This window comes from Patiria miniata, unplaced genomic scaffold (assembly GCF_015706575.1).
Source record: "Patiria miniata isolate m_02_andy unplaced genomic scaffold, ASM1570657v1 HiC_scaffold_5, whole genome shotgun sequence".
Lineage (NCBI taxonomy): Eukaryota > Metazoa > Echinodermata > Asteroidea > Valvatida > Asterinidae > Patiria > Patiria miniata.
In genome coordinates, this window is record NW_024037072.1 from 6,292,588 (window position 1) to 6,307,081 (window position 14,494).

The 14,494-nt window shown below is 38.9% G+C and overlaps 1 protein-coding gene and 2 non-coding genes across 4 annotated transcripts; all 3 read right to left on the reverse strand.

The window, feature by feature from the left end:
- Window positions 1-1,307: 1,307 nt before the first annotated feature.
- Window positions 1,308-1,379, reverse strand: Trnad-guc. The gene has a single exon. It is a non-coding gene; the product is annotated as a tRNA-Asp (tRNA).
- An 86-nt stretch (window positions 1,380-1,465) lies between these two features.
- Window positions 1,466-1,537, reverse strand: Trnad-guc. Its single transcript has one exon. It is a non-coding gene; the product is annotated as a tRNA-Asp (tRNA).
- Window positions 1,538-4,432: 2,895 nt separating this feature from the next.
- On the reverse strand, window positions 4,433-13,741 carry LOC119741692. 2 transcript variants are annotated; one of them, XM_038217544.1, is made up of 6 exons: window positions 13,431-13,741; window positions 11,831-11,920; window positions 9,335-9,718; window positions 8,495-8,800; window positions 7,561-7,626; window positions 4,433-5,663 (listed from the first exon to the last, which is right to left on the reverse strand). In XM_038217544.1, the coding sequence occupies exons 1-6, from the start codon at window positions 13,504-13,506 to the stop codon at window positions 5,485-5,487; spliced, it is 1,101 nt and encodes a 366-aa protein (XP_038073472.1). In that variant the 5' UTR covers window positions 13,507-13,741; the 3' UTR covers window positions 4,433-5,484. The 2 variants fall into 2 exon arrangements, with proteins under 2 accessions (XP_038073472.1, XP_038073473.1); XM_038217545.1 differs by lacking the exon at window positions 11,831-11,920.
- Between the last annotated feature and the right edge of the window lie 753 nt (window positions 13,742-14,494).

The window sequence follows — 14,494 nt, forward strand, 5'->3', positions numbered from 1 at the left end:
TAGGCCCCCCCCCCAAAAAGTCTCCGTTTTCTAGTATGCGCGCGTCGCCGTAGCCATGCGAGTTTGCAAAATTAAAACGTTTTTTTTTTCAATGTAAGATGATGTCTCAAAACCGCCAAACTCACTTGTTTGACTGTAATCCTGCTGCTGCACAATTTTAATGTGTTTTTAGATGGGGTTACGATCGAGTATGAGCTTTATGTGGCCTCACTGCGCTGCAACATATTTTGCACTAAATTTAGTCGGGCACCATTTGCAGACGGTGTTGTAATTTTGTGAATGTGCGTCTGGAAGCCAGACTGACGGAGCGATGGTCGTGTATCTGGAACCTGTAAACGCTTTTTAATTAGCGCCATACCAGAAACCGGAAAACTTTTTGGGCCTTATATTGGAGCTTTGGGATTGGAGCGTGAAGTTCAATGTACTTCGGCACCAACTATAATGAAAACGCAACGTCATGCAAGCGAGGCGCATGGTTTGCCATGTGTTGCGGATCCAGGATGTGCGTGTTCCGTACGACCCCAGCTAGAAGTCAGGTGAGCAAGACACGTATACTGTCCGTGCTAATCAACAAATTGGATTTACCCCGCCCCCTTTTTAAACTGGTTTTATTTAAACAAAAGTAAAACTATTTTTCTATATTAAGAATTGTATCCTGAGGGCCTAGAGACTGTTTCTAAGTCACTACATTATCGATCCTGATTCTATATGGCCAGGGGCAAACCTAACACTGGAAGGCCTCAATTTTGGGGCCGAAAAGCAATTGATTTTGTAAGTAATTATCCCAAATTAAGCCCTTTTTTTCAATCTTCGATCACCTCAATCAAAAGTAATAAATATGTATCGAAGACAGTGAATGATACGGGCTGGCAAAAACAAAAACACAAAAGCCTACCCAGCGGGTAATCGAACCCCGGTCTCCTGAGTGCCAGTCAGAGATACTAACCACTATACTACCGAGGATTGGCGACAATGAGTAATTAACTCAGCTTCTTAACCGTGACAGACATTACACGATACGAAATGACAAAAGAAAACCCTAAATGCCTCCCCGGCGGGAATCGAACCCCGGTCTCCTGAGTGACAGTCAGAGATACTAACCACTATACTACCGAGGATTGGCGCATGAGTAATTAACTCAGCTTCTTTACCATGACAGACATTAAACGAAACAATATGACAAAAGAAAACCCTTAAGAGATACTAACCACTATACTACTGAGGATTGGTGACAATGAGTAATTAACTCAGCTTCTTTACCATGACAGACATTAAACGATACAAAATGACAAAAAAACCCTAAATGCCTCCCCGGCGGGGAATCGAACCCCGGTCTCCTGAGTGACAGTCAGAGATACTAACCACTATACTACCGAGGATTGGTGACAGTGAGTAATAAACTCAACTTCTTTACCGTGACAGACATTGAACCATACAAAATGACCAAAAAAAACCCCCTAAATGCCTCCCCGGCGGGGAATCGAACCCCGGTCTCCTGAGTGACAGTCAGAGATACTAACCACTATACTACCGAGGATTGGCGACAATGAGTAATTAACTCAGCTTCTTTACCGTGACAGACATTGAACCATACAAAATGACAAAAGAAAACCCTAAATGCCTTTGCGGCACCATTCTTGTGAGTGACGGTAAGATCATAGGTTAGGATAATAGGGTTAGGATAGGAATGAGGTTATTCACGATCTTCTTTATTCGTCATATAGATAATCTTCATAAGGTAAAACGAAAATTTTCATGAGAGGGTCAAGAAATGTGTGAACTTTTTTATATTTGAAATTGTAGATAGTAATAAATATTGACGGTGAACATGTGAGCGAAGCATTACATTCCCTGTCCCAGTTGCTCACCAGGGGGAAGTCCCTTTCGTTCCCGCAGCCTGGCAATGAAGAATGTCCTCAATCATCATTCATCTTGAAGGTGAAGGATTAGATTCTTGCATTCGATGAGTGTCTGACGTGACTGCGGGACCTGCGCTCGACCAATGTTCTTTCTACCGCGAAGTGTGACATAGCCTGAACGTGCACATAAGCACTAATTTCCTTAATAACTGGATGCATGGTCCCTCTTTCAATTCAGTGCTTGCGTCATGTTTAAAGACTTAGGGCTTATAGAGCCTTTGCATATTAATATCCACAAAAACTTACTTGGATTAAAGTGTCCATGAAAAGAATATTTCTAAGGAGCGTATTATTATTGCGCAGCTTTCTATTGTGCTTATAGATGTATTAAAACTATTTGACATCTCCTTTTTTATTTTATTTTATTGCAAAGCGTATACCTCTCAGAACGTTGTTATTATTATTATTATTATTCTGGTTTATTAATCATTGTGTTTGTAGCCAGAGGCTAAATTGTCACAATGCGTCAAATTAAAAGCACAAAATCAGAAATACAAATTTACTAACACATTTACCATCACACATACAAATATCAGAATACAGTACATTAAAACAAAAAATGAGTTAAGATTTGCACATCGGAATATAAGAAAGGCGCACTCTACCAGAATAGTACATGATAAGAAATTGTTTTTCCCTAGGAATGCAGTACATGAATAAAATAGGATTTTGTATTATTGTATTTTATTTATGTTTTTATGTTTGATTATCAAATTCTAGTATGAATGGGAGTTAAGACTTGGAACTGTTGTTCAAAAGCTCAACAAACTATGGGATGGGGCTATTCTGGTATCGTTTAGTCTTGCACATCATTTTGGATAAGTTGTCACTGTTTCTAAGCTGATATTGCACATGACTACTTCTCGGCTGAGGTAACCAGTCCTGAAATAAGCTAGGGTGTTTCAGTTTGTTAGCGAAGTCAAGACAGAGATCCATTCGACGGTTTTGAAGAGAAACTAAATTGCATTTCATTAGGGCATGCTCATAATCAACATAATCAAATCCCAGTATAATTTTGAGGGCACGTTTTTGGATGCTCTCCAGTTTATCAACATGAACTTTAGTTAACCCTGCATTCCAAACCTGTGTAGCATATTCAGTGAGTGGACGAATGTAGCCTTTGTATAAATTGTTAACAAGTCTTAAAGTGATAAGTTAAATGTCTTTAACAATTTGAGCATAAACATTTTGCTGTTAGCCTTATGAAAGATGTGATCGATATGCTTGTCCCATTTGAGGTCTTAACTTACCAAAACGCCAAGAATTTTCACACAATCTACTATCTGAAGGTCAGTATCCGAAATCTGAATGGATGAAAACTGAGGTATATTTTTCATGAAACACACATTCATATACGCACATTTATCAGGATTGATTGTCATATTGTTTTGCACAGCCCATTCACTAAATTCATCTAAGACAGCCTGGATAACTATCGGTTCATTGTTTGTACTACTCTCAACAATGATCATCTACATATTTCAGACTCAGAATCTAACTGTTAGTAAGAGCCCCAAACCTCACTTTATCATTAAATTTGGCAAGAAAACCCAAGGGACAAAAATTAGTCCCCTGTGGAAGACCACCATTCAAAACATTGAATTCAGATAACGAGTTTTTGTACCTGACGCACTGTGATCGATCAGTCAAAAAACTGCATATCCAGGGGATAACAGATGAGCGTGTGCCCAAATGGAGTAAATCCTTAACACGAAGATTGTGGTCAACTAGATCAAAAGCCTTACTAAAATCAGTTATCACTATTGTGCTGTAACTTTTTGAAGATTCAGCATGCGAACACAAATTGTCAACCAGCTTGATAAGGTATTGAGCTGTTGACGCTCCTTTCATATTACCAAATTAAAGTTACAAACTTTTCCGGACAACTGAGTTCAGAGGTTTTCTGTTTAAATTGTGAACATGCGAAAACAACAGTTGCTTATTGACTTATTGCCATGACACAACGAATCACCACAGAAAAGAACATTTAAGACAGCAAAATATCCACAATTCTGGCAACTGTCAGTGCTAAAATAGCAGTTTCTACCCGAAATGACATCATGCTTTTTTACTCAAGGATTTAATTCGCGTAAGTTTAAAAACGAAAAAGTACTATAATAGCCTTAAAATGACCCAAAAAACACCATTAAAAATGGGACAAAAAGGTGCATTGTTGAGGATTGCATTTAAACAATTACATTACATATGTCCCCAACCCATTTTTTTTTTCTGCGGCCAACAATTTTGGGCAACAATTTTTGAAATTTGTTCTTGAGCCCCCCCCCCCCCCCAGCCAAATCCTGAGTGCGCCACTGTTCTTATTTTGTTCATTTCCAATGTTTATTTCGTATTGAGTTCCTCCAAATTAGCCTTTTTTGAGCCATTATAAAGATGACCCCTGCATAGTGAGGTTCTTTTCGTTCATATTTCTTTGCACTTCACTATTTTTCGTATTCGGGTTTTTGTCTCAAAATTGCAACATCCATAGGAAACAAATGTTCAACAAAAGTTAGTTCATTTTACAAAAATGTATTTATTTAAGCTTCATCATTAAAGAGCTAAAAGTACTGCCGATACACAAGTAGAAATAAATGTCAAAATATATTATTATCGTCAAAATATATCATTTCTGGTAAATCTGTCATAATTTACATCAAAACTTATGGTACTTTTCTTTAAAAACATTGATTTTTCAATATGAGGCCTGAAATTCATTATTTACATTGGTAATTTCACTGTCTGCAATCATCATTTGGTTCAAACCACAGTAATCATCCCAAACGTAATAATCATAAAATATATACATCATTTCCGTATTTCAAAAGAACCTTTTCTACAACTCGGTTAACAATCTCTCAATCTACATTGCACACCTCGGTTTTCTATCTCAGTTTTTTTTCGTCAATTTTTTCCATTTTGTTTTAGTGTATGCCAAATATTCAATTTCTAATCGACTTCCAATATAGTTCACATTTTAATGAAAATTATGTTCCTGTAACTCAGCTCTTCAATCCAAAATTTTATGCTAAACTATTACATGTTATCAATTTCCTTGCCAACAGGCTACATGACAGCAGGTGACATGATAAGCTACATAAAAGATGTACTCCCCGTACTATTTTCGAGTTTCACCTTAACAAATGTTATTTTTTTTGCAATTGCCGTTTTATAGCAATATATATGTTATTCACTTTTGAATGAGACATGGACGTGTAGTTATTGAATTATTTCTTCCTAAGATTCGACTTATTGTCTGCCAGACAATAATTCGGCTCTAGCAGAGTGGGTTGATTGTTTTTTTGGCGCAAAATCAAAGCAATTTTTTTCATAAGGTTGCAGACGCCCAAAAGCGGATAAAGGAGTTCTTTCGCTAACATACAAATTAAATTCGGGGTTTTGTTTGTTTTGTAAAACAGGATGAGAATCTAGCTTACACAATGAAGTAACAAGACACTCGTGCGCATGCCCAGGGTCACGTGCCGTAGTGTTCCATAACATTTAAACCAAATACGCAATTTTTTTTTTAGATATAATGGAGGAAGAAAAGATGTCCCTTGAAGTTCAACTAATCATCGGAGGCCGCCTCTGCGATGACTTGAGCAGGCATATTTTTGGGGCTGTTTCGACTCCATTTCTTGAAGAATTTAATCTGGAGGGGCAGAAGCTCCTCCTTCAGTTCCAAGACTTTCTTCTTCAAGTTCCATTTCTCTTGCCAGGTGGGTGCCATAATAGTCGTAAGAAGTCCTGTGCAATTTCAAGAAGGGGTGAAGATAGTTAGTAGTTTCAGGTGGGAGTTTTAGAGTAGGGCTCATGCGCCACAAATTGATTTCAAAGAGAGTATGGGATAAAAGTCTGTGGAGTTATCTATGTGAAAGCTCAATTTGTTAAATGTTGGGCAATTTGAAAAGAAAAGATATGCTCGAGCTTTGCTTCAAAGGAAAAAAAATGCTATGATACACGTATTGCATGCATGTTTACCGGCCAACTGAAGTCCAGACGGGCAAACCAGCGAATATTAAAATCTCCAGCGAGCACTCAGAACTAAATTTAATTCGACAGTTCCTAACCGACTCGGTCTTTATTTTGTTCTATGCATGGAGTCTGTTCTCTTTCCGATGCATCCTAACATTCTCTTTGGGCACATTTTGCTGCAGACATTTTTCGAAATCAAGGTTGCTGTGTTTTGGCAAGTTTAAAGGGCCCATGAAATGTAATTTCTTTTAATGCAATCCTTGAAAATGCACCTTTGTGTCCCATTTAACCATATTTTCAACTTTTGTTTTGCAATTTTTAGGGGTATTTTGGGGCTTTTAAAAAAAATTTGAGCAAAATGTGTGATGCCATTTCAGGCAGAAACCTCAATGTTACAGCTACTTCAGCACAAAAAGTTTCCAGAATTTTGAATATTTTGCTGACGTAAATGGTCTTTTCTTTAGTGATTCGTTGTTGTGTCAGTACATGGCAGTAAGCCAGTGATAAACTTTTCTCATAGATGTTTTTAATGAGCAAAATTAATGTTTGAGTTCATAACGTGAATAGAAAGTCTCTAAACTGAACAGTGTCTTCCTAAATGACATCACAGCAACAGCGCCATCGGTTGTCCGAAAAAAACATGATTTTTTTAATGTTTATTAAGAAGTGCACTTTTCAATAAAATTAACCAAAACTGGATGTCAAATAGTTTTCATATATTTAAGAGGAATAGAAAGTTGCACAAGTTCCTAAGAAAAAAAATATTTCATGGCCCTTTTAGCTGACAGGTCGATGCATCATCATTTGTCATGTGCTACAGATGCGATGTTTAAGTCACTATAATTTCAACAACAACGCTCCAGATATGGAATTAGACATGATATTTGAGATTGAATTTGTTCAGAACAAAACATAAAATAAAAGAGAATTAAAAGAAAATTAAAATAAATTGCCACAAACAATACGTTACTGCAAATTGGGGCTATTAAAAGAAATTCAATGAGCTATACAGAAGAGTACTAATTCACAAAAGAGGGGCTTTGCATGCGCCCTTATAAAATAATAAAAGCATTCTCGTGTAATTAGAACCAATGCCATTCATTTTCATTGCTTGTTCATTTTATTTCACCATTCATATTTGATTTATTTTTGATTGTTTGTTAAATTTCATCTTCTGAAAGTTTACTGGTTTTAGACGAGAATTGGCAGTAAGTCCGGTGTCATATGAATTTTTGACTCCTGTGGACCCAGGTCCCTTTTACCTTATATCGACTGCAATCGTCACACGTGACATGTTACTGTCCTAATTATCTTCACGGGCATGCGCAATACAACCAACGAGTCTGTATTTCATAGAGTTCTAATTCCCCAACACACTCGCATGAAGTAAATCGTATTTTAAAAGAAATTCATCGACCACAGGTGCCATTTGATGTGGTAGCTATATATCCACACAAAAACAATGAATTTTGGTTGCGGAGTTCCACAAGTCCCGAAACCAAATTCGAAAGACAAAGCCGAGGCTTGCAAAAAGCCATAAAATCACAATCGCATCACAGTGACAGTGTTATTAGAAAAGCAGAAGGAGTATGTTAGTGGCAATTGGCGATTTTTTTTCTTTTTCTTTCGATTTGAAAAAAAAGAATCATTGCATGGGAATTAGACTTACCCTGGGGTCTCTGTGTCAGGAGAGGCTTAGTGGGAACCACAGTTGATGGAAGGTCAACGCAGCAATCTGCAGTGGATTATAATTCACGCCAAATGTTAATACAATGACTACTTTGTTTCAATGATGTGATTATTGGGTACATGGTGGGTATTATAAATGAAATGAAACAAATTCATGTGTAAGTGTGCATGGGACAGTTTTAAATCCGACAGGGGTTGTAGTTGAAAAAAAGTGAAACTGAAATATAAATAGGAATAAAACATTGCACAAACTTTTCCCAGCACTTATGGCAGGAAGTTTTTTTGTGTAGCCAAAACAATATCAGAATGGTATGCTAGATGTCCTCTGTGAGGAAAGTTATGGACGAATCTGGCCATGCGATCACTGTAAACACACGGAGGCCCAAATCAATGGCGACCAGTCGATGGCTGCCTATGGGTGCACACCGGTAAATATGCCTAAACCCATCCCATGAGCTCATGAATAAAAAATTATACCCTCAAAATAGTCTATATTAGAGAGTTCTGAGAGCCATAACATTGAGGAATTGAAGAGATATGGCAATGAACCTCTGGCCCGGAATTGGGGATTCCAATTCTGAGCATTTTGGATGCAATTGGGCTCGAAAGTGGTGCTATATCTTGCCACGTTGTGGAGGGATCGTTTTTCAAGATGGCTACTTTTCCTCTTTGGGGAAATTGGGGGGGCGTCTTCTTTGGGTGAGAATATCTCGAAAAGTCAATGGTCAACCCACCAAAAAATGAAAAGAAAACGAAAGATGACATGTTGATCATCATTTTTCTGTGCAGCTTAAATACCTGTGAGAGTTCTGAGTATTTTTAAAAGAATTTTAAAATATGGGCATTTAGCACTGTAGTGTCTATGGGAATTTTAATGCAGGGGTGCACCCATTATGATTCACCGTGATTCTTACCATGAATATCTGTCGATATGTGGGCGACTTTCAAGCGACGTGCCGAGATGTACGTGAATTCTGCTGTGACGGTGCACGGGGTCCTCGTGGCCCAGCGGTCGCATTTGCTGATTGCCAGCAGGTCGTTGTCCCTGTGAACGGCGGCGGGCGGCGAGAGCCCGGCCGGCGGGGCGGGAGACGCCGACTCCTGGGGGACGCGGTGGCCGTTGATCCGCCAGCTCAGCTCACCCTCGAAGTGGCAGTTATCGCTGGCATTCACGGTGGTGAAGTTGCCGTTGCTGTATTTGTTCAGACTTAGATCTGGTTCTGTTTTGAAAGAGGGAAAGAGTATTGAAACCAAACCTCACAACTTAGCCAAAATGGTGGAACGTCATACGGGTTATCTGAGAATTGCAGAGTCTTTCTTAAACACTTTCACCGCAATGACACAATAAATGCGAAAAAAATATCGATGCATTCGCTTATTGCCTATAAAATTTAAACGTTTCACATTTGTGCACACTGCAACACATAATATCCGAGGACGACAGGAACCATGACTCAATCTGCTTGCGAAAACGTCTTTCGTTATCAATATACAATCGTTGTGGAAATAAATTAATCGTCCTTGACTTCGTTGAAACTCATTTTTAAACCTTTTTTTCTATAGTAAAACAAATGCGTGTCAGTTGGATACGTTTTTTTTTTTAAAGATTAACAGTGTAGAATCAAAGGTAAAGCGATTCAGTACTGGGACAAAAATATGCATTTTGTTCTTAATTTCACTTTTTCATGATATCGTTGAATTTTTTTGGTATAAAGCATTTTGAACCCGACTGGTGGAGTAAAGTTCATATTTACCCTCGCATACGGTAACATTCGTCTCGTGGGACCGATAACCCTGTTCGCCACCGCGGTTAATCTCTGGTGTTAGTTGCTGCTGACCGTTTGGAAGCACCACGCACCCGTACGTGCCGGCAGCCTGCAGAGTGGCTGTCATGACGAAAATCGTGCTTGAGGAGCAACGGTTAAAACGTCCACCAGCATTGCAGCTGCAATTGTGGGAGGATGTTGGATTGTTAGCTTGCACGGGTCTAACGTCTCCCATTTTGCTGTTGCCCTCCGCTTTGTACAGAAGGCTCTTGTATTCACAGTCCGGGGTTACGCCGGTACACTCCAGTCTGATCTGTCCTCCTTCCGGTACGCTCGGATTCAAAGGTCTCAGTGTGGTCGGTATGGTTGCGGCTGAAAAAAATATAATATTGTTGGTAATTCTCAACAGGCGAACAGCATGACAAGGTGAAGCCTAAAGTAGTTATTTCACTCTCGATTTTGTTTTCACATTGATAATATAAGACAACACAAGCCTTGTAAAGTTGGCCACAGAGCGCGCAAAGTTTATATTAAATTATTGATGGTCACGTGTACCCAACGTCCAGAGTAAGCCCATTACACGGTAATCCTATTCAATAACACTGCCCGACTCTCTTCACCTGTGCCTTTTGCCTTGGTGCCCTAATGACTGATACAGGGATTCATCAGTTTGACTAACCACTGCCTTTTCCTTGCCTTTGATGAATACTGAACCATTTTACGGAATACATGTAATTTGAGCAGGGAAGAAGAATTCGAACATATAGGAATCAACATCCATATAAAAGATAATCTATGTTCTGCAATGGCCTCTGCAAATTTAATGCAGATATAAATTAAATATCAAGACCTCTTTTTTGAAAACAAATTGGGAGCAACAGCATGGGCGTCGCCAATATTTTTTTCTACAGGGGGGCAAAGCACATTTTTTTTTCTCCAAAATCCCTATACCAGCAGATTCTCGATTACAGCCGAGATGGAAAACAGGGAACCAGTCTACAAACTGTCCGTGAAATGCAGATCAAGGCGCAGTATGACATGTCAAGCGTGCTCTAGCGTGCACAGGTTAATCACCACATGGTTCATGTTACTAGAGAAAGCTGCAATATTAATGCAATGAATCAACTTGAGTCAACCATGAACATTGTGCATGGATCCATGAATAAATTATAAAGGTAATGAAGATTAAATAAAAAAGGACCCGTGGAATGAGCTTTTCTGTCCGTTCTATTATAGAGTTACTTGTATAAACCGACAATAGATATTGTTTTGATTGCTACTTTTCTAGCAGCATAAAAAGTTACTCACTTTTGAATGAGAAATCGATCGAAAAAAATGGCCCACGTTTAGAAATTATGGAATAATAAGTGTACACGTTATACAAAACAATTGCGACCAGTCAATCTGTACTCGCAGGGTAGACTGGGGGCCACGTTTAAGATCAATAATTGTCTTTGACCCCTATTGTCAGTCCGTCGTTGGCCATTGTTTGTGTTTCATTTGTACTTGTCTATTGGTGTGTTTGCTTTTCTTTTAATTCTTTGCAATCGCTTTTGATTTTTACAGTTTTGCATTTAAGTGTAGGCACGCCTCTATATAAGCTTCGGCTTTTTAAAATAATTCCTCCATCTTAATATAACTACTAGGTCCCTATTGATCTTAAGGTGCTTTCGATGGAAATAAGTGTTATTGAAATAAACTATGTGTGCGCAAAGGCAACTCAAAATGAAAGCCTTTCAGAGAGTTGTAGCTGTCGAAGAAAAGCAAGTTTTTCGTTTAATAAAGAAAACAAAACACTCGAAGTTCATTTGAAAGGAGACGAAAGTCGCCAAAAACAAAACGTGCAGATGAAAATGCCTCTAGATTGTAATGATATGCACGCCAAGTTTTACAATTTCTAAAGCTTTTCTATTCCCTGCTTAAAGACAGTGACACTTGGTGACTTATTCTGAAGTTGTTAGACTGATTAAAAAAAAATTCAATATACTAGAAACACATCAAATTACATTGTGAAGCTTATTTCCTGGAATGCAATCACTGGTATAAACTCTTGAAATAGGCGAACTTTCGAAAAAGGTTAGGAACCCAACGCATGGAATGACTTGATGGGCAAAATTCACACAGTAATGTACATGCAATGAATTCCAGTAAAATGGGAAAAAAAATCACCTTGTTATATTCCTATAATGTCATAATTCTTTACACACTGCGAAAACTGCAGTGCGGATTTAACACCAGTTTGCTCTATTAGTGCAAAATGGATTAAAAAGAAGAGCACTCAATGCAATACATGCATTATTATGAAGCAAAAGACAGACAACGAACAAACATGAAGCTTCTTCGGCATGCATTGTTTTCATTATCCAGAGTGAGTGATTTTGTTAAGCTGAATAAACTGTCCGATATGTGTTCTCAACTTAGCGCAGAAAGAAAGCAAAGCTGGCCGCATGCATTGTGACTGCAACGGGAGCGATTGAAACTCACGCTGTGCATCTGACTCGGATGTGGAGCGTAAGCCACGGACACGGTACACCAAGGATGACCATTCATCATCATCACTACCATCAATTATCACTAAACATGACCAAACAGACATACAAACAAACTTACAGAATTTTGATTTTGCTCTTCACCAACTTAATGAATACAAACACTCAGTATGTATACTCAGTGCTGGCAGATTTTGTGCGAAACGGAAAACGGACAAAAAACCGTAGCTGGTTATCTTATACCATTTTGAATGGTTATTTCACAACACCTTTATTATAGGTTTATACATCTTAATATTTTGATGTGAAATACACATTGCCCGTAGTATGCCAGATGAAATAATCACGCAAAAAGGATTTAACAAGCACCACATACGTTTGCCGAGCCGCATGTGTATACGTGTCCCGTACGCATACCATTTCTAATGGTCACTCGGTTTTGCCCCTCACCGAAGTAATTTTGTCTGCACTGTTTACTCAGCAGTGGTGTGACTATACGGTTAGTACGGGAACCGGCTACCCAGTTGAAGTAAAACACGGGTACCGGTTACCCGTAAAACAAAACCCAACCCAAAATTCAAATCCCGGAAGTCGTCTGAAGGGCTTGATAGCTTTGCAAGTTAAACTGGAACTATCACGAACATCATCTGCACAATAAACGTGGAATCTGTATTGATCTTCCATGTAGCCTGGTTTCATTTTGGAAATTCCCCATCAATGACATTCAAAATCTTTTTTTACATTGTCTTAGAAGTTGCTGGCTATTTGTAAAACTGGGTATACGGATACCCGATCCTTAACCTGGAATCGCTTACTGACATCGGCGGTCGGGTACTCGGGTAATCCGGTTTTGATGCATACCTCTAATACTCAGAGTAGTCTTTGGACTTGCGAGGAAAGAAAATGACGAGCTGACCGGTGGGACTCGAACCCTCGACCTCCTGAATGCTTACTATGAAAACGTCTTAACTATACTCGTCTACCGCAAACTCTGATGGGCTTTACCCCCAAATGAGCAAAATAATCTTGCAGTCAAATAATCTTTCGAACATTTTATCGACAAGACTTGTTTTCCCAAAAATCTACATAGGCCTACATGTCCTTATAGTGTAAACGCAACCGACCCTGTTTTTCCAAGAATGAGTGTCAAACTTCTCAGAAGTGTAACATTCAAGCGGTGTACGCTGCCTGTGTGGTATTATGTGGTTTATATATATTTCATGAACACAAAATTGTCTAATCTGATGATATGTGTCTGGTTGCTTAAGCGCAGGCCCATAGGCAGGCCTACGTATACATATGCTCAGTACTGTGTTCTGTGTGATTTATAAAACATAAAGGCCCAACATAATACGAAATGACAAAACACAACGGTTAGCACATGTTGATACATCACAGTAAATGTCATGTACACACACTGCACAAAGTAATGCTGTATACGCAGCAGGTAAAACATCATGACTAAGGAATAATACCACTGCTAGTGCACTGCGCCGTGCCATATTGTTGCGCCATTGTGCACTGAAATAAAAACAACAATTTGTTTGAAGTAAACCATACATTCAGTAATAAACAGCTTTTGTTCGCAGACTTACCTGCCAGGTGGGCAGATGGCAACACGCACACCAATAGTGCAGATGTCAGAAACAGACTGCAAAGAAACATCTCCATTTTGGTGCCAATAGGTTGGTGTACAAGGCAAGTGAATGTATCGGTCTTATGAGGCCTAAACAGTCGATGGGTACTATACAGTCAAGAATGAGAAACGAACGAGTTTGCAAGACGCTGCGTGTGGTTCTCTTCACTTTCCTTCTCACTGAGTCGAGTGTTTGCGATGTCTGATCTTCTGACCTGAACCCTCCTCCTATTTATCGACAAAAACATGAGCAAGGGACTGTCCCTTCTGAGCATACAGGAAGAATCTATTTTGGGAACCTACCACACAGTGACGGTGACGTCATTGTTATTTCACCAGACTGGGGGTGGGAAAAAAATGGAAAGTGGTCGTTGTAAAATCCATGCAGTATTCCGCAGGACGTCAATTGCTTTTTAATCATGTGGAATGTTGATTTTTCGTAAAGATGTTCCTCATTGCGGTTATATGATGTGATATCTTTATCCTTGCCAAAATAATAATATTGTTAATATTAAAGGAAATGTTTTATTTTTTTTTCCAAAACGCAAGAGGATTTGAAAATATAATTGGTATCTCCATCGTGTGTCTTCGTAATGCTTCGGTTGGAGCACAGCCAAGGGGAAAGTCATGACATCTTTTTTGGGGGATAAATATTTCTTTCTTACAAGTCAATTCTGCTTGGGGTTTGACAGATCTATTTTGAGAAAATCCCCCGATAATTTTTAGACTCTTTCATAGGAAATTACATAAAGTCAGGGGAAGGGAGAAACTAACAACATGTCACTTCCTTCAAATATTTGAGCCAATCACCAATCTTCGTGATTTTGCTTTCTTCCAACTTGTCTGCCCCTCTTCCTAAATTCGAGGGTCACTCATCCCTTGCAAATGCTATTCAATAAACCGGCGCCCACTTCCACCCCCTTTGGTCAAGAGTCAGCTCGATGTGGTCATGATCGCTGATCATCCTCACTGACGAACTTCAAATATATTAACATTGAAAGCAAGGCTCTTAATGTCAAACCA

What these genes read in the sequence shown, in the direction of transcription:
- LOC119741692 (XM_038217544.1), bottom strand. Translation starts at nt 13,506, where the DNA reads ATGGAGATGTTTCTTTGCAGTCTGTTTCTGACATCTGCACTATTGGTG. An exon ending in GAATGTTACCGTATGCGAGG is followed by an intron (nt 8,801 to 9,334) that starts GTAAATATGAAC and finishes CTTTCAAAACAG; the next exon opens with AACCAGATCTAAGTCTGAAC. An exon ending in CCTGACACAGAGACCCCAGG is followed by an intron (nt 5,664 to 7,560) that starts GTAAGTCTAATT and finishes GAAATTGCACAG; the next exon opens with GACTTCTTACGACTATTATG.